Here is a 23,349-nt window from a genome sequence, read left to right on the forward strand (position 1 = left end):
GCCTGTGCAGCTGTTGCTGGACCCCCCATCGATGGAGCACGCTAACTGCTGATATTGGCAATCAGGCAGCTTAAACGCTGCCAGCTATCCAACTAGCCGACCAACGACGTGAGCTTAATGCGCAAAAAGCAGGAATACCCAACGATTCCAAAGGATAGAAAGGGGAGCAAGGATACACCGGGCTGGGGGCAAGTGCATTGGCGTTCGAGTGGCACAAGATTTATGCTCGGGTCAACAAGGTCGATGGCGGCGGCAAGCGTTGCACATGTTGTCGTCTCATCTTAAACGTATTAGTGGCAGAGGGTGCTCCAGTTTCCAGGTCCAGGCCAGACCGAGTTCCGACTCCGAATCGAACTCATTTCGTATGCAGCTCAGGCGATGTTTTAGCAGTTTGCTCTATTATTTATTGCTGGACGTTTCACTGGCGGATCGGACCGCTTGCTTGCCCCTTTGAAAATCCATTTGAAAATCAAAATCGCAGCTAATGCGCCATCAGCAAATACACAACGACTGCCGCCTGACCTTCAGTATCCGTCAGCCTCATTAGCATGGAGAGGGAAGGATCCTTGGGGTTCGGTGGAGTCCGGGGGTATACGGCAGATCAGGGGGACTCCCCTTGGCGCCGGCTTACCGACTTTGAACACAGGCAGGCAGGCACAGGGCACACAGCACAGTTAAGTTTCGCCAGTAGCTCTCGCTTTGCAAAATTTATTGAAAAACTTTCTTATCGCATTTGAACAAGCCAGTAACTTCTCTGTGTATGTGTGCCAGTGTGCGTGCGCCAGGATATTTGTGATTATTTTTTTTAAGTTTCGCAAAACTTTCCTCTCCAGGATACCAGGGACAAAAAAAGAGAAGAAAATGCCAGCGACGACTCACTGGCCAGACCGAAAGTAACTTAATTGTTTGCAGATACAAATAAATGAGTTGAACAAAAAAAAAAAAGAAAAGAGGAAAGCACAAAGGACACGGGCCAGGACAGGGCAAGACAAGGCCAAGCTAACAACAAGGTGCTGAGGAAAACAAGAAGAAAATCTTGACTTGATTGTTGGAAAATCTTTTGGCTCAGGCCAGGGGAAACAAATCGAAACTTTAATGCGCTGCTGCTGCGAGATTAAAAGAACTGTTTGGGATTCTCGAAAGGATTTCAGGACACGACATTTATTTAGGTTGCTCGTTCTAATTAGTGGCCAGCCCTAAAGGAAGGGGGTGTATCGTTAACCTTAAGTCATTTCTTTGGGTTGAGTTAGGAATGTGTTTTCCTTTCTTACAAATACATTTTGAAAAAGAAAAGTCTGAGATAGAAATAAAAAGAAATGTTGAAGAGAGATTAAAGGAATTGTATTGCTATCAGGTTTAGCTGCGAATATAGTATATTATTTCTTGTAATATTTAAATGTTATCAGCATAAACCCAGTTCAACTTTCCCATATTTGCCTCATTTAAATATAACTTATATCCTGAAATTCCTAATGCCCCATACACATACACATTTCTAGCCCAAATCGAATATTTTTTTGTAGAAAACTGTATACAAAAAAAAGGAAACAAGGCCATGCTTGAGTTGAGAAGCAATAAAGATTTCTGCTAGTTCAGCGATTCACCAGGAACATGCCAGCGGACAAGGCGCCCGTCCTACCCCTACGTTGCTCATCCGCCCTGTGGCCCGTTCGGCACTCAACCCACGAGAAAGCCAACGCGGCCACAACAGGCATGACATTGAGGGACAGGACAATAACTGGGATAACAATAAGCACAAAGGCAGGCAGGCAGGCAGCAGGAGAGGGACGGGACTGGACAGTTGGGGACGAGTTATGCCCGGCATTGTGGAGCTGCTGGCAAGGCATTCAGCTGTTTGCACAACAATTTGATCAATTTCATTATTAATCCGATTTGATGGGGCGCAGACCCCCGACGGCAGCCATTTTGACGATTTTGTGGTTATCGTCGGAAGTGCAAATGCAAATGCAAGGGGAGAAGGAGGAGCAGGAGATGGAGCAGGAGATGGAGCTTAAGCTTGAGCTGGCCGGGGTAATGGGGTTGCCATTGTCATGCTAGTCATATGCCCGTTGCCAAATTTGCACTGGCACAAGTCAAACGCCGCCATCGAGTTGACAATGGAGTCGCTGCATGCCAATGAATTGACTCGCACTCGCTGTCGCAATCGGAGTCGCAATCGCAAATCGCAAGGGAATTCCCAAGCAAAAATCAAACGTGTCGCTGATCCGGCAGGGCTTCCTTCGAGTCAAGCGCCAGAGGCGACAAATGTCTGCAGTGGCAATCGCTTAACCCTCCAGGGACCAACTAATAAGTTGGGGATTTTCAAGATATTTTCTTGTGGAACTTTTTTTGGTATACTTTTTTAGCTTAAGTGTGAGATTTATGATTTTTAATGTAATATACACACTTTGTTTTACTTAAGAATAATTTAAGATAAAATCTTTGCTCAGCATATTTAAAACAAAATGGAATTTATTAATTTAAAATTTAAAAGAAGTGTAAGCAATTAAATAATATCTAGAATATACAACTTTAGCTTTAAATAAATCTATACACATAAGGAACTACATTTACCCTTCTACTATATCAAGGAATATAGGACACCCTTTCTTAGTGGGTTAAATATGTCTTCTCCCGCAGGATTCAGGCAATGCTTCTTCCCATTGTAGCTGGTTAGCCTTGGGATATGCAATGGCAGCACATTAAAATATGTGCATGCGATAAGGGGCTGAAACGGGGGATTCAATGGAGATGGGGGCTGGGAGTGCCAAGATGCCACTGCGAATGCAGGCGACAACGTTCGACAACTGCCAATGAGCGGGCGTGGCAGAGGGGCACCCAATGTCATCAGTATGGGTTGAGTTTTTCCCTTATTTTTTTGCTTTTTGTTTAGGATGGAGAGGAGCATGGGGGTTCGCTCAAGTGCGCGTCAGCAGCAACGAGCAGCACATTTCCGTTTCCGCACACGAAATGCTCTGAAAACGAAGCATTTTCAAAATGCAAAACGTGGCGCAAAATGTCAACAGGAATGGAGGGACCAAAGGCTACACTTGAAATATGGAAATATGTATATTGGAGAAACTCTTTTAAACGAGGAAACCTTTTGTTTGAAAAGTTTTCACTTAATATATGGAATTTTTCATTGAATTTTAACAACAAAAAACAAGTTACTAGGATCTTAAGATTATTATAGCTTTTTTTATGGTTTCTTTCTTAAATGTAACTTCATTTGTTGATAAATAAATAAGTATTTATTTTGTTTATTTAAATTAAATCTAGAATATCTTTTAGGTATAGTTTTTGTCAGTGCACATAGTTCATGGTTAGCGGAGGCTGTCTGTAGCGAGAGTCGACTACAAAAATAAAGCAATAGAATTTTTATAAAAATATATATTTGCTCCGAATGCGTTATTTCTAGGCCAACGGCATGCAAACAAAGCCGATGGCACTTTAAGCCACCATTACCATCACCGCCACCGCCACCAGCACCACCCATTTGGGCCATCTAGAGTCGCCTCCTGCCAGCGGAAATGCTTTACAGAGCACGTCGCCGGTAGGCACACCCCCTCACACACACACTCTCACGCCGTTACACGTACACGCGGCACACATGGATGCTGCTGTTGGCCGCTAAAAGCTGTTTTTACAGATATTTTACCCTCAGCCAGCCCCCCATACCTCATCCAGCCGCATTTTGCATTTCCTTCCGTTCCGTTTCGTTACGTAGCGCGACGTTACGTTGGCTGACCTTACGTTATGCTCACATATTTCAGTCGCGTGCTGCCTTGCCGCAGGAATCCCCTTTCCCCGGCATTTTTTCAAGCACAATTTAGATCAGGGGCTGCACCTAAGGGCATTTTAGAGGGATTGTTTTCTGTTTTTTTATTTTTAAGTAGTTTGTTTTTGGTTGTTTAAAGAATATTCAATTTAAAATCGTTCTTTTTGTAAACAATATATCTTAATATTTTTATAAAATGCTAAGGACTTCCAAGGATTTAAAGTTTTAGCAAAAAGAGTTCATACAGTAGCTCTCGCAAGTCATTAAAAATCTGAAATATCTTCAACAAAAACCCATAAAACCCCCCTGAATGCACCACTGCCTGGGAACCCCTACTTAACTGCCCTCCATCCGCTCGTTCCTCCAACGAACTCCAGCGCATTGCCATTTCCAACGCGTACGTGCTTATTTTTTAGCAACTTGAACAATGTTTTTGCTCCCGGGAAATTTGTGCAGCTTGTGATAAAAGTTGAAGCCGGAAGGTGCCAGTGCGAGGGGATGGATGAGTGTGTGTGTGTGTGTGTTGCGCGGCCTTTTGGCCCCGGAAAATACGAAAAATGCGCTAGAAAGATTGCCTTCTCTCCCCCGCCAACCCTCGCCCCTTGGCATGCATCCATTGTCGCATGCAATTATTGTGCTGATTGAAGTGGGGCGAGTGCGGTGGAGTGCGGTTTAATGGGGGCTTGCCCCACCCGGAAACTTAGCGAGGAAACCTAATAATTCATTCGACTTTCGTCTAAAAACAAGCTGGCATTAAGCCGAAAAGAAAGGCAGCTAAAAGCCGCGAAGGACACACAAAAACGGGCAGCACGAAGGTAAATTGAATGGGGTGTGAAAATATGGTTTTTAAAATATAGATGGTAAAGTATTTTGAACAAAAACAGATTTAAATACTACAAGAAAATATCGCCATTATGAAATGATAAATAATCTTAGTTATACATTAAAACAACTATAAAACAAATCCATTATAAATGACTATAAAAACCTTTTAAGAGTGATTAATAATTTCATAAATGCAGTACAAGTCAAGCTATTAATTTAAAATTGAAACTAAGACTTTGTATATAAATAATATTTGTAATAATGCTTTATTAGCCTCAATTTGCTGCAATTTCCCCATTCTTCACCTAATTCCATTTTAATTAAAGCCCTAATTTACAAAAATTAAAAAAACCGTAAAACTTAATCCCCGATTAGTGTTAATAATAAATTCTAAACACATTTCATTAGGCGAACAATAATTTAAAGAATATTTCACGCAGTAAATCAGCACTAGACCTACTTTTTTTTCGCAGGTCCATGTGTGTCTGGCCTAATGGAAAAATGTATGAATTATTGAATCCAGCAAATCCCCACCAATTATCTCATTCATTTGCAAAAGATTTGGCCCGGTCGGTGCTTGGAAGCGTTTTTTTTTGCCATTTTGTGGCCCGAGCAGAAATCTCGTTTAAAGCAAATTTCATAGCATACTTTTGTGGGCTTAAGTATTTAGGCACCGACCCGACAGAGTTTTGGCCCCGAACTGGACTGGACTCGACTCGGAACGGCGGCCAGTGGCCACATGCTCAGTGAGGAGATTTTTGGCATTAAACAACTTTTGGCCGCTGTCAACGGCAGACAGTGGGTGTCCGCATCCGCACTCGCATCCCAATGTGAAAGTGAACCCCGAGACCAGTCCCAGTTGGAGGCGCCTCTTAATGAAGCAAGCAAATAATCCACACTGGTCAGGCCCGGGGGAATTACGGATGCTGGCCGTAGCGAGGGGTCGGAAAATTGAGGTTGAGCGAAGCTTAGCAATTAGATTGCTGCATATTTAATGCATGAATGGCGCCACAATTTTGGGCATTTGACCAAACGGCCATGACGACGACGACCATATTGAGGCGTTTATGAGGTGGACGGAAAGGCGCACCGAGATGGTGTGGCCGGCTGAGGGCTAGCGTAAATTACGAGCGATCCCCTGGGCTCCCGCTCCATTCATTGGATACACATGCATGCAAAGAGTTTTAAGCACATAAGCGGCTTTCTTTCACGTGGCCAGCACACTCTTCCGCCGCCCTTTGAGGCCTTTTGTGGGCACTCTCGCATCTACCATGCATGCACACAGTTGGGGTCGAAAAAATAGCCCTAGGGCCTGAGGGAATCTCTGTTATAAAATATTATTTTGTGGTGTTTACTTTTTGAACTTGTGAGATATCTTTCTCTTTGTTTATCCCTCTTCCATGCTTTGCGTGCAATGTACAAGCTATCGCATACGAGAAAGAATTTTAAGCTGCTTTTTGATGAATATATATGAAACAAAATCTTCTGAACTTTTTAAATAATTTCTTCGCATTTTTAAATCCCATCATAATCATTTTTCCTCCTTACTATTATTCTGACCTCTTCTGTACATTTATGCACCCCCAAAATATGTATGTATGTATTACGAGGTGGTACTTACACGCTCCTCCTCGGGGGCGCCGTCGGACGTCACTTTGGCCATGCAGGCAGCAGATCCGCCGGCACAGCCTAATTGGTATTTGGGCACTAATGGACGGCACACATTCAAAAAGAACTGCAAAGAAATAAAAAAGGGGAAATGGGAGGAAGATAGTAGGATTGGTAGTAGTGATGATGATGGTTTGAGTTGGTTGAATAGAGCAAAGACAAAAGCCAGCAAATTAAGGGGCTGCTCTGTTCCGGAGGGAAATCAACGGACTGTGTTCCTGCTCTCCCACTCACCTTGGTCGCTTTGGGCACCAGGTGCTCCATGCTGGCGGGCAGCTCCACCCGAGCCTCGTAGTTGTCGCTGTCGCTAATCAATGGCGTTAGATCGATCAGCTCGACGCCGCTGCTCCCCAGTCCCTCCGCCGTGTGGTCCACATAGATAGTGGCCTTGCACTTAATCGGCTCACGGCAGGCAAGCGGCGTCTGATATTGGATCAACAGCTGGCAATTGGAGTCCTCAATTATTTTCAAAGAATCGCCGCCTCCAGTTCCAGCTCCAGCTGCCGCATTGTCCTTGGTGGCATTGTTCGCACAGACAAACTCGATTTTCGTTGACCAGCGCCTGGTTCCACCCGCCGCTGAGGGGCACTCGGCACCGTCCTCGTAGAGCAAATAGAGCGAGCCGCTCTGATTGAATCGCAGCTGCGAGTTGAAGTTGCCCAGGCTGATGGTTGTGGCATTCTGTTCGTAGCAGGCGCCTGCAAGTGCACGGAATCACGGAGAGAACGGATCAATGGAGGGCTTCCACGGGCAAGCGCCAAAAAGTCAGAAGGAAAAACAAAGGCCATCTCAAAGGCAAACAAAAAACATGAGCACGGCCGGCAAATCCTGGCCAGAAAAACCTTAACCATTTCCAAATACACTGGGAAAAATATATTATTTTGAAATATATTTAAAAATATAATATACAAGTTATTATAAAGCACCATTAAAAAAGTTTAATTTGCTAACTTAGGTTAAAAGGATACACATCCTTAGATTACTTTAAACATTTTTTAAGCATTCAAAAGCCCTATAATCAAAATATAACAAAGTCTGTGGCTTTTACGATATAAGTTTAAATTTTTCTTAGTGCAAGAATAGGGGCAACTCGAAGCAGCAGGAGCCAAAGCTCCTGCAGCGACAGGCCATCAAAGGCGAAATTAATTGTTCTCGTTGTTTGTCAACTTGCGAGGCGTTTTTTTCGCACACACACACCGATCTAAGAGAGTGTCCAAGCAATTGGAATGCTTTTAGTCTATCCAGGACATTCCAATAACAATGGACTCGAACACAGCATAAATGGCAGTGTGAATTTACATCGATTCCGGAGTCCTGCCTCGAGGAATTTAAGCTTTAATTGCCTAAAAATAATATTAAATTGTTTGGAGAACTAAAGCCGGACAACAACTGACAACTCAATTTTGTGGAAATAAACAGAATCTCCGCCATCCTCGAATCCCGGCACTTGTCCTTTCTGGCTCCCTGCATTTCAATCTTTCCCTTTTCACTCGCAACCCCAACAATTTTGAGCAACGTCACTCACATTTGCCGGATTTTGATTGAGCGCCCTAGAGCAGACAGCATTGTGATTGTGATTTGACTAGAGTATGGTAATTTCAGAGTCCCCTCTGCACCCTTGCGCTCTCCTGCTTCACCATTTTTATACTATATTGCAGACATTGGACAAATACCCACATACACACACATGCAGGATCAAGAGCCATGACCAACAACAAGGAAATAAAAAAAAGTACCCAGAGAAACGAAGAGAAAAAGACCAATTGAGGTGGCTTTTGGCAAATCGAAAAAGAAATCGACTGTCAACTAAATTGATAAATGGCATTCTGGGGCTGGGCTGCGTGACAATATATGTACGTAGGTCCGTATATTCCAGTGTAAACATGTAGGGCCAAAACAGGTCCTGCCCGAGTCCTGTGGAAGCATGCAATTGAATTTAGCAGACCATCAGCCCAGAAGAACAGAAGACATCCTCCAAGGATTTATTTGTACAGCTGCGGTCAAAGTAAAAAGTCTTAAATATCACTTAGATATGGGAGTTATTTTGTTTACAACTTAAAGTTGAAAAAAAACTGAATTTAAAGAGACTCTCTCAGTCTCTCTTTCACGCCTTGCCTGCAATGTAAAAGCTGTAGCGAACAAGAGAGGTTTTTTTTGCAGTTTGAGAGAGCTTTTTACGAAAGATAACGTTAATTTTCTTGAGGTTTTGTGGGAGGAACCGAGTGATTAAATATAATATAGCAATTTTCTTAAAATTGTTTATTTTTCTTTCTACTGCTATTATTATGTCCTCTGTTGTGCTTTACACAGGATATATTCTTGTCCTTGTACACCTTGGGTGAAAATCATTTCCTTGTCAAGATTATCCAACGAGATTGACCTGGTCGCAAACACACCGAAACACGCAACCCCCGTAAATTGAATCCCAATGCAATCTCGGCTCAAAGCAACCTCCGGCCTCGCAGCATTGCGGTCATGAAACAAAACATTGTTTAAATTCCGCCTATTGCTGAGAAGGGTTAAATATAAGGGAGCTGACTTTGTGGCATTGATAAGGCGAGTGAGCACGGAGCACGGTATGCCGCAAAATATTTCTGGGCAAAAAGCGGCGACTGTAAATGGCTGAGAGGGAGACCCGGGAAAATTGAATTTCAATAAGAAAACAGCCAAGAAAGGACCGAGCCAAGTAACCCTAAAAACATTGACCATCAGCCGCCAGCAGCAACAACAAAATAAAAAACGAGCGAACGAAAAAACAAATATAAAACGATTTAGTAGCTCCAGTAGCCCCTTCTACCGACTCCCAAATGCCACTTGTATGGCGCATCCAGGCCAAACAGCTGGCGGCAAGTGTTAGTTACGGCTGCAGAGGAGGGTTTGGTTTTTGTCCAGTCCTGGCCAAATTGAATCTGCCCGCCGGGCAGCAGCGCCAACACAAATAAGCAAGGAAACAAGAGAAAACCAGAGCCCCACATAAAAAGGAGTAAAATGCGAAAAAACATTGAAACAAGAAAATGAAAATTATAAACAAAGCAGCAGCTCAAGCACAAAAGTGCTTGAGTTTTGAGTTTTGATACTCTCCAAACCTTTTGGCAAGACTTGCAATTATCTTTAGCAACAATTTAACTCGATTTTATACAGGTATCAGGTGAGAGACTTCATCAGTAATGCCATAAGATGTCACTGTAATTACTAATTTTAATTTAGAAAACAAAACCCTCTAATAAAGTCTCCTTGAAAACGAAACGCCAAAAATATTTCTCTAAAGCTTTGTATAAACTGCAAACAAGAACTTAATTTGCTTAGACAATTATGTTGACAAGCAGCAATTAAATGAAGCCTGGCATCATCATATACATAGCTGAAATTCCCGCAGCTGCCACCCAAAAAACAAAAAAAAAATGCAATTTGCAACGGCTCGCCATAAATAAATATAAAATGCAGAACGAAAACGCAAATGAAAATTACACAAAATGACAGGGCAACGCATGCTGCATAAGCAATTAACGGCAGCAGTGGGAGGCGGGATTTTATGGGACCTGTTTTGGGTGGGAGGCGGCGAGTAGGGGGCGCGGCCATAACTCACTTGCAGGCCAAAGGGGCCATGGCCAGGCCACTGCCAAATGCCTTCAAATATTGAATTCAACTATGTAAACCAGGAGATTTTAATGCCCTGCCACGGGGGCGTAGTGGAATGGCGGTAGGGATTGAGCGGGCGGCAGCAATATGCCGTCTGCCAGTGTCAGCTGGGCGCCAAATAGCGACCAAGCAGCGCTGTTTGGATGCAGAGAGAGAAATAGGGACAGCTTAGGGATTAGGCAAAGGTCCTGAACATGCCAAGACTCATTTGATTAAAGCTCTAGGGACTTTTAGTTATAATTGAAACGGTTGGGAATTATAAACATCCTTGAAACTTATACATCATTCACTCCCAGTTTAGGAATTAAGGGTTATCAGAGGACTTGCTCTCTGTACGATCTCTTGACCTATATATATTCTATCTGGATACAAAAACTAAAGCAATTCAGATAAATACCTTATCTTGTTTTAAATTTAAGAAAATAATCTTTCTAATACTAAAATTATTAAATTAATATAGCATCACATTAACCCCCTTTATAGGCAATTATTTCTCTGTGTGCATGTGAGCGCCAGCTTGTTTACAAAAGCCCGCTGCCATGTCCTACGCCCCAATTCCGCGCTCCTGTGTGTGTGTGTGTCTGCTATTTGCCTAACAAATGAAAATTTCATGTAGGTCCCAGCCTCATGGCCTGGACATCAGCTTGCCAAAAGGGAGCACACACTTATTTATTTGTTTAGGCCCAGCAGTGGGGCCATGATATCTCCTACGCGCGCAAGGAGGGAGCCAGCCAACCGAAAAGGACGCGCAAACGGATATGCGTCTGCAGTCAACTGCGAATGCAGGACACCCCAAAAAGCATATATATAGACACACAAAGAGTCGCGCTGCGTGAGCTGAACTCTCCATGGATACCAGACACGTTTCGCATGCCAACAGCCCCCACATCGCCAAAAGTTGTTATTTGCGACGGCGAGCGAGAGAGCCCTGTGTCCCCCATTTGTTGATGTTGATGCAGCGCATACAAAGCAAATAAATAGGAAAAATATCAAAGCTGCGGATGTGCAGGCATTATATGCTATATAGCATAAGATTATGCACTGGAAGGGTAAACCAGAATGTTTGCCATGAGAAAGCACGCGAAATAAGGGTCTATGGGAGAGGAGTATTAGGAGTATATCTAAGCCAAATAATAGTTACTAGTGAATACTATTCAATACTATAGAATATTTATAATATATATAATATAATATATTTATAATAATACATTTCTCTCTTTTTACAACCCCAAAACCTAAGCTCCCAAATTTAAGCAATATTTTAATATTAACTTTATAAATCGATAACTAAAAACTACTTAAAAAGTACATATTTTAAAGCTCCTCTTCTGACTTTCTAGTCCGTATAAATATCAAGTTTAAAACCCATTTTAAATAGAGAATTTTAGAGCCGTCAAAAACGTTCATTCTGCTTATTATTGGCGTCAAAAAAATTTAAATTGAATTTTCACGTGGAGCGAGCGGATGGATGAGGCGGATGGAGAGGCCCGGCTAATGGTCTGACCACCTCTAGCCTGCATATATACACAGGCAAACTCGTAAATTATGTAAATATATGACGGACCACATCACAGATCTAAATCATTATCATCATACCCCGGCTTTAGCCCACACACACACACAGCCGAATGTGCGTCCATATTTATGGACATACGTTGAGGGGACCTACAAATAGCCACTCGTGTGCGATTTAATGGAAACCGGATGAAATGGTCAACACTTGACCGGGCCCATCCCCATTTTTTGCATTTGCCTCCGGTTACCAAGACGATTATGGCCATGAGGGCCACTCGAGCGGAAGAGCAATAAAAAATCACTAATCCCGCTCAAAAAAGGGTTTAAAGCTTTGCCTGGTTACGACTTCCCTTTAATTACGACTCTTTTACGGCGAATAAGTTTCGCGTCGGCACTTAAAAACTTCTAGTATTAATATCCAAGGCCGCAAATGGCCGACTTACCGCCATTTTCCTGGCAGGGGCTCCCAGCATGGGCGCACACTGCAATTGTATAGTTTCGGCCATCCTTAATCAAAGTGCGGTCTGGCTTCGAGCTCAGCGGACTGAGATCCAATCTGTGTTGAGAGGAGGAGGAGCAGAGTGAAAGTGGGCTTAGAGTGGAATCATTAGGCTAAACGAGGGGTAGCACTCACAGCTCATTTGTGGAGGTGAAAGCCGTACAGGGTTCGAGATCGTTGCAGGCCAAAGGGGTGACAAAGTTGAACTGGTAGGTGCAGGAGTCGGCTCCCAGGCCCGCGTACTCCGGATGGGCATTCTGGAAAGTAAAATAGGGATATAAGACATGAAAAATTGATAGTTTTAAGGAGTTTTTTATATCTAACAAACAATTTAATTGCAAAATAATTAATTAATTAATTAATAACAAATACTACTCACTCGTATAAACTTGTCACAGCTAAAGTAAATCACACTGGTATAGTTGGCGCTGGCATTCTTGGCACAGGGCGTGGGTGACTCATGCCTAAGCAGAAGCTGCCCGTTTTCGACCACCGGACGCGACTGTACATTTCCGAAATTGATGAAACTATAAAGAGAAACCCTTTATAATCAGCAATTTCAATATACAACCAATTAAAACTCACCGCTGCTTCATATCCGTGGCTTTGGGATTGAACAGACACACGCTGCTGCCTGGAGGACACATGCTGTTTTCGCCATAAAGAACAGGCTTACAGACATTGATCACAAAGAATGCGTCCTGGCGATTGCTGGTGCGATAGTTACTATCACTCAGAGGCATCAAATCAAAGGTTCCATTCGACGTGGTGTCCCGGACGCTGCAACTATTGGATTGCAGGGCATCGGGTATGCGAAGGCAGGCCAGCGGGGTCTCGTAGAAAATGTAGAACGAGCAAGTATCGTCGGCCTGAGAAGGTTTAAAGGGAGAATGTTATTCGTGAAGTCACTTTATGTACTCCAAGACCTTACATAGGACGTAACATGCATGGGCTGGGCATCTAGGGTGTAGTCGCAGCTGAGAATAACATGAAGCTGGTAGTTTGGTTTCTCGGCAGTGCCATTCTCACACTTGACGCCACTCTTGTACTCCAGATACATCTTGCCATTCCTGTAGAAAAGCTCATGCTGGCGACCTAAGCGAAATAAGCAGAGGTAAGGAATCGAAGACTATTTGTGGGTATTTCAAACTCACCTAGGATATACTCCTTGCCCTGTTTCTTGAGGCAGGCTGCCACATTGCTCTCACCATTGCAGGTTCGCGAGAGATTTCCGCATATATTAAACTCAAATTTATCGCCGGGAATTATGGGACTCTCCACCACATGACCCAGATCCGAGTGGAGGCCACTAAAGTCAAAGGTACTGCCATATATGGGTTCTTTAAGTTTGCATTCCTGGGTGGAAAATTTCTAGAGAAAAGCAAAGAGAAAAGGGATATATAGAAATATATATTTTTGATCTTTATCTACCGTAAAAATAATCAAAGTTCTCTAAAATAAAGTAATAAAACTTCCATAATGAAATCCCAACCTTAACAACCCAAACAAAATCTGTTTCTTTGTGGATAACACGGCCTGTATATGTCAAAGCTTGAGACCTTTGTTGTTCTTATCTCCCCTAACTTGGCTGATTGATTTCTAGTCTTTTCAAAATTTTGCCCAACAAAGACTGGAACCGATAACCGCATGTGTGCGTCTGTGTGTGGGTGGGTGGTAAACATGCACTTGGAACGCCAATAACAGGGTCTTGGCCAAAATGGCAACAAGTGCGCAGCGCCAAACACGAAACGAAAACAAACAAGCGGCGCCTCCAAGCCGCCCAGCGCCCACTGGCCCCATGCCGCCCACCGCCCACCGCCCACCGTCCGCCCACTTACCAGCTGATCAACTGCGTCAGCGGCATAGCTCCCGCGGCAGCTCAGGCACAGCAACAAAGCTAGGCAAGCCAGCCACTGCAAAGACAACAAATATCAGGGAATTTCTAGAAATATAATACGGAAATAAAGAAAGGATGACCTCACCTGGTGTTTGTATCCGCGACTTGCAGTCGCCGGCGTATCCTTTTCCCTGCTGCACATTGTGTCACCTGCAGATTCTGGAGAAGCACAAAGAATGATCGAAGAGTCCGAAGGCAGGGTTTGTGTATTACTAATTCCCTCTCAAGATTGGCACTTTTTTCGCACACAAAGCACTTTATTGTCCTTATCAAGACTGTTTATTTTGAGAGAGAGCCAAGTGCGTTGTTGCAGGTTGTTATTGCTTTTCCAATTGGCTCTCTCGCTTCGATTTTTCAACGGCCGCCTCTTTCTCTCCGCGGGCGGCACAGAGGCAACTGTAACGTGGTGCGTAGTTGCACGACAGGCAGGCGCCGACCGTGAACAATAATCACTGCACTAGTATTACTAATATTATTACTGTTTTTGCGGCTAATTACCTGGCCAAAAAGAAAACAAATCGCCGAACAACCGATTGCCGTGCTATCGATAGCGGGGGAGAGCAACAGCTGACCGCCGTCTAGGGCCATCGTTATCGATGGTCTTCCATCTCTTGGAGCCGCTTTTATTGAGGATTTTAATATTTTAGGCTTAGACTTCCCTTTAGATGGCTGCCAACATAGCTGCCGCGGCTGCCGCCGCCCAGGAAGTGGACCCTGTGCTGAAGAAGGCCATCAAGCTGCTGCACTCGAGCAATCCCACGTCCGCCGCCGAGCTGCGCCTGCTCTTCGACGAGGCTCTGAAGACGCGCTTCGGCCCGGAGAAGAGCCTGACCAACAACATGACCCAGCGCATGGTTGAGGACGAAGCCAACTTCCCGGGCCGGGCGGCCACGCCTCCGCAGCCCATCAATGTGGACGAGATCATTAACCTGACCAATTCGCCGGACAAGGAGCCCTCCGATTCGGTCGACACCATTGCCGACTCGGATGACGGCCTGAGTGCCGTGGGCATTGTGAATACGGGTGACACTGGCGACTTTGGCGACCTCAACTGTTGCGTGTGCGGCGAGATGGTATTCACGGCCACCAATCGGCTGATAGAGTGTTCCAAGTGCGGCGCCATGTACCACCAGGAGTGCCACAAGCCGCCCATTACGAAGGAGGAGGCAGCCGACGACCAGGAGCAGAACTGGCAGTGCGACACGTGCTGCAACAAGCCCACGAGCAGCAGTCGAGCAGCCTCCTCCGCCGCGACGACAGTGACGCCCACCGTTTTCATAGCCGACGAGCCCATGCCGCTGAGTAGCAGCAAGGCCAAGTCCTCGGTGGCCTCCTCGCGCTCGTCCAACTCATCCAACTCGTCGTCGCCCTTCTATAGGCCCGAGCCCAGCAGCTCCACAAATGCCAGTAGCAGTAGCAGCAGCAAACACGGTCACAAGTCCTCATCTTCGTCCTCGTCCAAGTCGCACAAGGAGGAGCGATCGAGCAAGTCCTCGGGGGCACCATCACTGAGTGCCATTGGGGGGCTGGAGAAGCACAGCAGCAGCAGTGGCACATCCTCGTCACGGCGCAGCGGCTCTAGCGCCAAGTCCAGCTCGAAGGGCAGCTCCTCCAAGCACCACGAAAGCGGAAGCAGCAGCAGCAAGCGCAGGTCGAAGCAGTGAACGTTAATTGTTAAGAACTTGAAATTTAGTTAACTTTAATTAAAAATACCAATTAAATGAAAGAAAAGTGTAATATTTCACAAATAATACGACTTTATTTATTCAAATTTTTCAGCTTAACAATACAAAAAACAATAACCTAACGCTGGTATTTGCGCAGGGTGACAACCGGTGTGCGCGGGCTCTTGGCGGGAGATGAAGAGCTATCGTCGTGGCCGTTTACCTTGCGGAAATTAACGCGGGTGACGGGTGTTCCGCCCTCCTCCTTCGAGCTGGCTATGCTGCGTGCGGAAGGAGTCCTAGATTCTGGAGTAGCCGCCGCCTGATCCTTGGCGGCCTTTCTTTTGCGCTTGACGTTCACTATGACATTGGCGTCCATGCTCACGTCCAGCTCAAAATTAAACTCGTAGGTTTTTTTGGAGCGTGGATTCGGAGTTAGATCATCGTTGACCACGGTCTTTCCACCAGGCCGACCACGTAGAGAAATCGCTGGACTAAAGTTGAGCTTGGCGCTGGCTCCGGAAGTGTGAGGCTTTGGCGTCTTAGGCTGGGTTGTTGCTGAGGGGGTTTGTGGCTTAGGGCTGGCCTTGGGAGTCCCCCTTGGCTTGGGCGACAAATCGGGATCAGTCTTTACCCGCTTTTGATTGGTTGGACTGGCGGCATCACGCTTTTTGGGAAACGCTGGGGCTGCACCCCGAGCTTCGGGCGAAGTCTTAATGGCGGCTTTTCGAGCTGCGGGAGACGCCTTCATTACAGCTTTTCGCGCAATGGGCGAAGCCTTCATGGCAGCTCTTCGAGCTGCGGGCGAAGCCTTCATGGCCGCCCTCTTAATGCGTTTCTCCTCTTCCTCCTCTTCATCGCTGGCGGAGATTATTTCATCAATGGATGAGTTTACCACGGGAGATTCTACCTTTTTGGCTCTCCTGGCAGCTGGTGCCGCCTTGCTAGTACCTGGAGGACTAATATTATTGTTGCTGCTGGTCTGCGGCTTTATCTTGAAGTCAAGATCTCCGCTGTTCGGTACTCCGATCTGCTTGAGAGCCTTCTGGAACATCAGGCGACACTTGTCATAGTCCGGCTCCTGGTTGTGCGTCATTTTGGTAACGTACTTCATGAACTCCTCTATGGCTGCCGGCACTCCCCTGGGAAAGAGCGACTTGAGACTGCCGACAATGTCGTCCATGAATGCCTCCTTGGCCTTTTGCACCTTCTGTGGAACGTCCAAGAGTTTTTGCGTCTCCCAGGGCAATTCGACTCCCATCCACGCGATAAGGTTATAGCCGAGAATCTCTAGATCGGATCTTCTGGTGGCCACGCCCAGATGGGCGTCTCGCGATGTGTACTCAATCGTGCCATTGTGCATCTTCTTGGGATCCGGCTTGAAATCTCCCGTCGTATAGTGGGAGGCCAGGCCGAAGTCCACCAGGTAGGCCTGTGCTCCTCCGCCTTTGCCCAGGCCCAGCAGAATGTTGGCGGCCTTCAGATCGGCATGGACATAGCCGGTGCCGTGCATGAACTGATAGACGTCCAGCATCTGGATGGCCAGTCGATAGACTGTGCCCTCGGGCAGGCGCTTTCCGTTCGCCACGAAGAACTTTGAGATGTCGCTGCCGTAGCGGGGCATCACAATAAATCGATGCTTCTGGCCATTCACCTCCACCGATCCGTTGGCCAGGATGTAGGGCATGCCCAGCGACTTGAGGCCGTTCTTCTGCTTAAACTGCTTTATGTCGTCCAGCTTGGCGTTGCGGAGGTAGAAGTGCATTTCCACAAAAAGCGGTCCATTGCCGTGGGGCTCCTGAAATCAAGGTTTTCAACACAAGTCTCTAGCGGATCGCCTTTCACTCCAACTCACGCATTTCACAACGGCGTCATAGTTCTTCTCCCCCACTTTGCAGGCGGCGTAGATCTCACCGAAGCCGCCCACGCCGATGGAAGGGCCGATGCGCCACTGGCCCTTGGCCAAATCTGTGAAGACAGTGCCCTCCGGCACCTTCTCCGGCATGTCGTACATGTTCTTCTTGGCCTTCTTGGCGGGCGCCGCCTTCTTGGCCGGCGCTGTGCCGGCAGCAACCTTCGGTTTGGCAACACGGGGCATTTTCTATGGACGACTGCTGGGCTTGCAAAAAATAATAGCAAATTCTGATCAAAATGCCGCCACAAACAGGATCAGGGTTGCCATTGGCCGGAAAGGACAGCGTCGGCAGCAGGGTTGTCTAGTTACTTTACATAAGTAATGGAATGTTTGATATCCGGCTAAATTTTCAAAAATCTCTTCACACCGTGTTCGTTTTCTCTATATATATATTTTAGATGTAGTTCTCCAGAAAAAAACCATTAACGTTAAATATTATCATTCATTTATTTTACAATCGCAAAAAACAGTCACACTGGCAAAAGTATTGTGAGTTCTTAGAGATGGTAGTCTTTTAAATATTATATATATCTTGTAAAATATAAAATATAGAAAAATTAAAAAATATTTGGTTTTTATTTTATTATTATTATTATTATTTTAATGTTTATCAAGAATATATATGTTGCGAAAGATATGTTGGATTATCTATGGTTATTATTTCTTAAAATATCTCCAATTAGATCCGAAATTAATAAATTGCGCAATATATTGGTTTATTTTCACTTATTTCGTAAAATATCTCCAATTATATTTGATATTCACGTATTGCGCAAACTAAAAGTTGCGATAGTTTTCCTGAAAATATCGATTCATTGATAGCACAGTCATTTCTCACATCCCTAGGAGGGTAGTATAGTGGTATATTTTCAAATATGAAGTAGTATATTTTAGTATATTTTTGAGGGATAAATGGCATATTTCCATCTGTCCGGCTCGGTCACGCTGGTCATTAATAGAGTTGGGAAACTATCGATAGTGGCACCATTCGATATTTTCGATGTTTTGAATACGAAAATTCGATACTATCGATAGTATCGCTTTTTTACCATTCTTTTTGCAAATTAAAGTTATAGCAATTTAAAATAGAATTATATTACTACTAGCGGACCCGGCGAACTTTATCTCGCCCCAACTTCGACTGATTAAAACAAATTAAATTGAGACGTTCCGTTTCTACTTTGACGTACATTATTACCTTACCTTATTCCTATCTTCTCCTAAAATTTAAATTCAAAATTAGTTGATAATCAAAAAAAAGTGATGACTTTTAAACAAACCTTTCGTTGGATTGACAAATTTTTTTGACCTGAAATTAGTGCAGAGCGATCTGATATACAATGTTTTTTGTTTTGTTATCCGGTGCAAAAATAAATAATGATGACGGCTTTCCCACACGCGAACAGGCTACGTATAGCTGGCCATGTGAAAGACATGGATATTCCAGATGTATCCCGCAGACTTCCAACGATTGGCCTTGCGATTTATTGATTGTCATCGCAAATGCCAATCGAACTGGGAACTGACTCCTCTTGAATTGGAATGGAAGATCTGTTGGAATAATCGGAATTCGTGATGACTTTTAAACAAACCTGTCGTTGGATTGACCATCTTTATGTTGAAGTGATACCCATCTTCTCCACGACAGAACATCAACGGGTATTGAAGAGCATCATAAGACCGATGAGTCTCATAAACTCGCTGCAATTGGCCATTATCCCGACGCTTAAGAACAATATCGCGTGATTCAACATTCTCGCCAACAATCACCACTGCGACTTCATTGATAGTGGGAGCATTAAATTGTCTTGCATGGCTACCAGTGGGTCTTTTGTCAGCGCTGATAATGATTTTATGTTCGTCATAATGCATTATATCCAATGCGGTTTTAAACAATCTGACCAATTCATTATGCTCATGGAGAAGGTTTGCAATTGTTGAATAATTTCACGTTTAGTTGCAGTAAAAATTGCACAGCGGTGATTTAGTTCAACTTCCGAATCACCAATGAAATAGATCTGAAGGAATTTATGATCTTTGTTTTGTGGTGGTAACAAAGCGCCCGCTCGGTGGTGAATTTGCCCTTGAATCTGAATGTTGGGATGCAATTTTGAAAAAATGTGATAATAAAGAGACGCCATTACCTTATAACTTGGATTGTAGCCTGATTGTTGAACAACCTCGGCTCCAAAAGACATCATTTGAAAGCATCCGTTATATTTTTGTGCAAGCTTCAGGAAACTATTTGATTGGGCTGAGTTTCCATATAGTAGCGAGTACAATGGCTCTGGTGGATGAGCCAAAACGGGCAATTTCATTTTGCCACCTGCACAGCATAAGCCGGGGGTTTCCAGCCGAAACTTCAATGCATTACAATGCTGACATACAACAGATAATGAACCAATAACAACGCACGTAAGATCCTTGTAGGATGTTTCAGGATTGTATGGGAATGCAGCGCGATTCAAGTTTTCATTTGCGGCTCGTCTTCCTCTATTATTTTGTCGGGCTTGAGGTGGTCTTTGTGCAGCGCGAAGCTGTGCCATTTGGGCACGTATCGATGCATTTATTTCTGTACGTTCCTCTTGCGTCCGACTATTACGGAAATTCTGATTATTTATTGCACTGCGTGAACGCCGCCCAAGATTTGATCGTCTAACAGCAGGCATTACTTCCAATTGTTTAAGCTCACTTTGGTAATGCTTCGTTAGCTCGATTTTTTTGTTTAAATATTTTTTTACCGAGTTCATTGATACACAATTTCAACGCAGCTATGATCTTTGTAGGGTGTTTCAGAATTTTACATACAACAGTGTGTCCATCTGTTGAGCCGCTAGCGACCTTTCCGGAAGGACTTTCCAAAATTTTCTTATGCTATAACCTTCTTCTGGCAATTACAAAAAACTGAAAAAAAATTTGATCCAAATCGGCCCAGCCGTTCTCTTGTGATTTGATCCCTAACATTTTTTGTCTCCATTTTTATATATATAGATTCAATATGTTTTGACTAAGTAATTAACATAAATATTCTATCCAAGCAACTTTGCACAAATAAAATTGTATTACCATTGCTAAACATACGCTTATACTGTCTTCCCACACAGCGCATCTGTGAGGAACGTTTGGGATTTTTCGCAGATGCGAAACTCGTGTTCCCACAGAGCTGCATCAAAGTGCATCTGCATCCGAACAGCTGATCGATCAGCTGTGGCTCATGAAAACGTAAACAAAGGCGGTCGAATTGGCAGTTGCAAATTTGAAATGGAGCATTTACCAGCTATTTTGGCTGTTGTACAACAGCAAAAGGCACAGATTGCGTCAGAATTTATCCGCAATAAATTTAAATGACTTAAATGACAAGGAATTTTAGTTTTTCTAATGATTTTTCTCTAACAAAGAGCAAATTCACCGAAAAGTGTCTATAGGTGGTATAGGCATCCAAAATCTTTAAAATAAGGTAGAGGTAGGCGGTTTATATTAAATAGTAACAATTGGGGACATATTGGGGCAAGAATATACCGAAAAAACGCCAACATCTATTTTGGGCATGCTTGTAGCTTTGGCGCCACGTTTTAAATTCCATATCTCATTTGTTTCTCGCCAAGTGTGTATACACTTTCGTAGTGATGGTCAAATTTTCAGAGTTGCACCGAAGAACTATCGCCAAACAAACGGTCGTTACATTTAGATGCGCTTTGATGCAGGGCCAATTGAGAAAATTCGGAACGGCAAAACCTTATGGACCGTTTGTTCAACGGATGCCAGATGCGCTTTGACGGTGTGTGGGAAGACCCTATTAGACTCTGAAGACGTGGCGTAGACCCCTTTCTTTTGAGATTCAGTTAATATTTTTCACCACCAACTCCAATTTAAGTTAATTTAGAATACATTTTTATTATAAAAAAAAAAATATATATATATATATATATATATTTGTTTGCATTTTTCTTACTAAATTTCAGCAACAAAGCAGAGATATAAAAATAGTCCCGTACTATCGATAGTGATAAAAAACTATCGATGGTGGCTCAAAAAAAGGAAAAAGTCGATACCTCGATAGTACCATCGATAGTTTCCCAGCTCTAGTCATTAACAAAGTTTTTCAAGTGCCGAGCAGACGCGTTCCCGAAAGAGAGAATAGTTCTTATTAAAACATCCAAATTACGCTTCTGTTCTGTGGTCGCAATCATTCCCATCGCGGCAGAAACCCCGTGCCTAGGCATTTCGCAAGCGCAGTTAGCAAGCAGCAGAAAAATCGATTGAGTTGAAATGGTAATTGCGGCGAATGGCAGCGAACAGCGAAATTTGAGCGGCAGCGCAGGTCGCTTCTGCAGCGTTAGCAGCCTCTGTTCGCATTGCGCGTGCCCCCCGCGAATCAAATATTGATGCAGGCCGCCGGCGGTGACCACCACGTAGCGCGAAAGTTGAATGGGCCGCTGTCCCGCGCTCTCCCTTGGGCGCTGGGCTCGGCAGCAAAAGGCGGGCATTTGTTATTGCTGCGGAGGCGATCGGCCCTAACCTCACAATTGGAGGCCGAGGCGCCTCCATTTTGTGTTTGCTGGCTTGTGTTTTTTGTTCTCCGTACTCAGTGTGTGTGTTTTTTTTTCCTCGACAGGCTGGCGGCAAAGCAGGCAAGGATTCCGGCAAGGCTAAGGCGAAGGCGGTCTCGCGATCGGCGCGCGCGGGTCTCCAGGTGAGTGATTCGTGAGCTGCCGCTGCTGTTGTTGTCTGTACTTTTGGCGCCTTTTCCGTTCTCACCTCGCCCCGAGCATATTCCACCACAAACAGGGTGCCGCGCTGCGTTGCTGCGAGCGTTGCCCTGTTTCGGGGGTGGCAAAACATAAACAAGCCGGCCGGTAATTAATGTTCTTTGTGTTTTTGCCCCCGATTCACCGTCTAGTTCCCCGTGGGTCGTATCCACCGTCACCTGAAGAGTCGCACCACATCCCACGGACGTGTTGGAGCCACGGCAGCCGTCTACTCTGCTGCCATATTGGAATATTTGACCGCCGAGGTGAGTGTTTGTGGAGCGTTGTAAACCGCAAAGCGAGCGTTCAGCGGTACTTTTCCAAGAAGCCGCGCAAAGTAGAAAAGAAATCTTATTGCTATTTTCGGAGAAAGCTAAATGATGCAACTTAGGCATTTGTTCATGCAATAATTATTTTTTTAATTTTTCAATCTTTGAAATCTCAGAATTTGTATTTATAATTTTTATTGAATTTATTTGTCAATCCTAATAATTGTCTTAATTTTTTATGAATTTAAGACGCTTATTAATTCAAATTTTTCTACATTTAACCAATTAGATGACCTAATAACCCAATTTTTACCCTTTTACAGGTTCTGGAGTTGGCAGGCAACGCATCAAAGGATCTTAAAGTGAAACGTATCACGCCGCGCCACTTACAGCTCGCCATTCGCGGAGACGAGGAGTTGGACAGCCTGATCAAGGCAACCATTGCCGGCGGCGGTGTCATTCCGCACATACACAAGTCGCTGATCGGCAAGAAAGAGGACACAGTACAGGATCCGCAGCGAAAGGGCAACGTCATTCTGTCGCAGGCCTACTAGGCTCTCCGATCTTTTTCGAAAGTAATTTTAAATTCAGATTTCAGCAGAGACAAGCTGGCAAACCGACGAGTTGTAATCATTTCTGTGCGCCAGCACACACTTCTTTTATACAACGTAATGCATAAATATGTAATTGTAGCATCTGCCCAACACTCACAAGCATATAAACATACAAAAAACACACACACAAAACGTATTGACACCCGCACGCATTCACGGCGAGGTTTAGTATGAAAAAAAAAAAACAAACTAAATTTAGAGCAAAAAATTACACGAATAAATTTAATAAAAATTAAAATAAAAACTCCAGTCCTGTTATTTGCAAAATTTTGACAAGATTTTTACAATTTTAAAGGTATAACATAAATGTAAAGTTGG

At 44.3% G+C, this 23,349-nt stretch overlaps 4 protein-coding genes and 1 long non-coding RNA gene across 9 annotated transcripts in view; 2 read left to right on the plus strand and 3 right to left on the minus strand.

The window, feature by feature from the left end:
- The window catches only part of Lerp (lysosomal enzyme receptor protein), a 28,113-nt gene extending 13,812 nt beyond the window's left edge, over window positions 1–14,301 (minus strand). For 3 of the 4 annotated variants that reach the window (XR_011445303.1, XM_041774531.2, XM_041774532.2), the window contains exons 1-10: window positions 13,907–14,301; window positions 13,763–13,837; window positions 13,079–13,295; window positions 12,856–13,019; window positions 12,510–12,793; window positions 12,304–12,451; window positions 12,060–12,181; window positions 11,869–11,981; window positions 6,506–6,969; window positions 6,225–6,338 (exon numbers count right to left, since the gene is read on the minus strand). Coding sequence is in view for 3 of the 4 variants with exons in the window: in XM_041774531.2 (XP_041630465.1) it covers window positions 6,225–6,338; window positions 6,506–6,969; window positions 11,869–11,981; window positions 12,060–12,181; window positions 12,304–12,451; window positions 12,510–12,793; window positions 12,856–13,019; window positions 13,079–13,295; window positions 13,763–13,837; window positions 13,907–13,963 (1,758 nt within the window). In the remaining variant the exon portion in view is untranslated. The remainder of the gene's footprint in view (window positions 1–6,224; window positions 6,339–6,505; window positions 6,970–11,868; window positions 11,982–12,059; window positions 12,182–12,303; window positions 12,452–12,509; window positions 12,794–12,855; window positions 13,020–13,078; window positions 13,296–13,762; window positions 13,838–13,906) is intronic. The other variant, XM_041774530.2, reaches the window with a different exon arrangement.
- A 45-nt stretch (window positions 14,302–14,346) lies between these two features.
- Window positions 14,347–15,542, plus strand: IntS12 (Integrator 12). The gene has a single exon (XM_017165222.3). The coding sequence runs from the start codon at window positions 14,487–14,489 to the stop codon at window positions 15,483–15,485; it is 999 nt and encodes a 332-aa protein (XP_017020711.1). The 5' UTR covers window positions 14,347–14,486; the 3' UTR covers window positions 15,486–15,542.
- Window positions 15,543–15,555: 13 nt separating this feature from the next.
- ball (nucleosomal histone kinase 1) lies at window positions 15,556–17,784 on the minus strand. Its single transcript, XM_017165096.3, has 2 exons — window positions 17,341–17,784; window positions 15,556–17,283 (listed from the first exon to the last, which is right to left on the minus strand). Exons 1-2 carry the CDS (start codon window positions 17,581–17,583, stop codon window positions 15,625–15,627), a joined length of 1,902 nt encoding a protein of 633 aa, XP_017020585.1. The 5' UTR covers window positions 17,584–17,784; the 3' UTR covers window positions 15,556–15,624.
- Window positions 17,785–18,370: 586 nt separating this feature from the next.
- Window positions 18,371–20,273, minus strand: LOC138928893 (uncharacterized). 2 transcript variants are annotated; one of them, XR_011445305.1, is made up of 3 exons: window positions 18,993–20,273; window positions 18,681–18,931; window positions 18,371–18,620 (listed from the first exon to the last, which is right to left on the minus strand). It is a non-coding gene; the product is annotated as an uncharacterized lncRNA (long non-coding RNA). The 2 variants fall into 2 exon arrangements; XR_011445304.1 differs by having other exon boundaries at window positions 18,681–19,490; window positions 19,545–20,270.
- A 1,215-nt stretch (window positions 20,274–21,488) lies between these two features.
- His2Av (Histone H2A variant) lies at window positions 21,489–23,298 on the plus strand. Its single transcript, XM_017165533.3, has 4 exons — window positions 21,489–21,672; window positions 22,016–22,093; window positions 22,301–22,414; window positions 22,741–23,298. The coding sequence occupies exons 1-4, from the start codon at window positions 21,670–21,672 to the stop codon at window positions 22,969–22,971; spliced, it is 426 nt and encodes a 141-aa protein (XP_017021022.1). The 5' UTR covers window positions 21,489–21,669; the 3' UTR covers window positions 22,972–23,298.
- Window positions 23,299–23,349: the final 51 nt, after the last annotated feature.

Source organism: Drosophila kikkawai, chromosome 3R, assembly GCF_030179895.1.
Source record: "Drosophila kikkawai strain 14028-0561.14 chromosome 3R, DkikHiC1v2, whole genome shotgun sequence".
In the NCBI taxonomy this organism is placed as follows: domain Eukaryota; kingdom Metazoa; phylum Arthropoda; class Insecta; order Diptera; family Drosophilidae; genus Drosophila; species Drosophila kikkawai.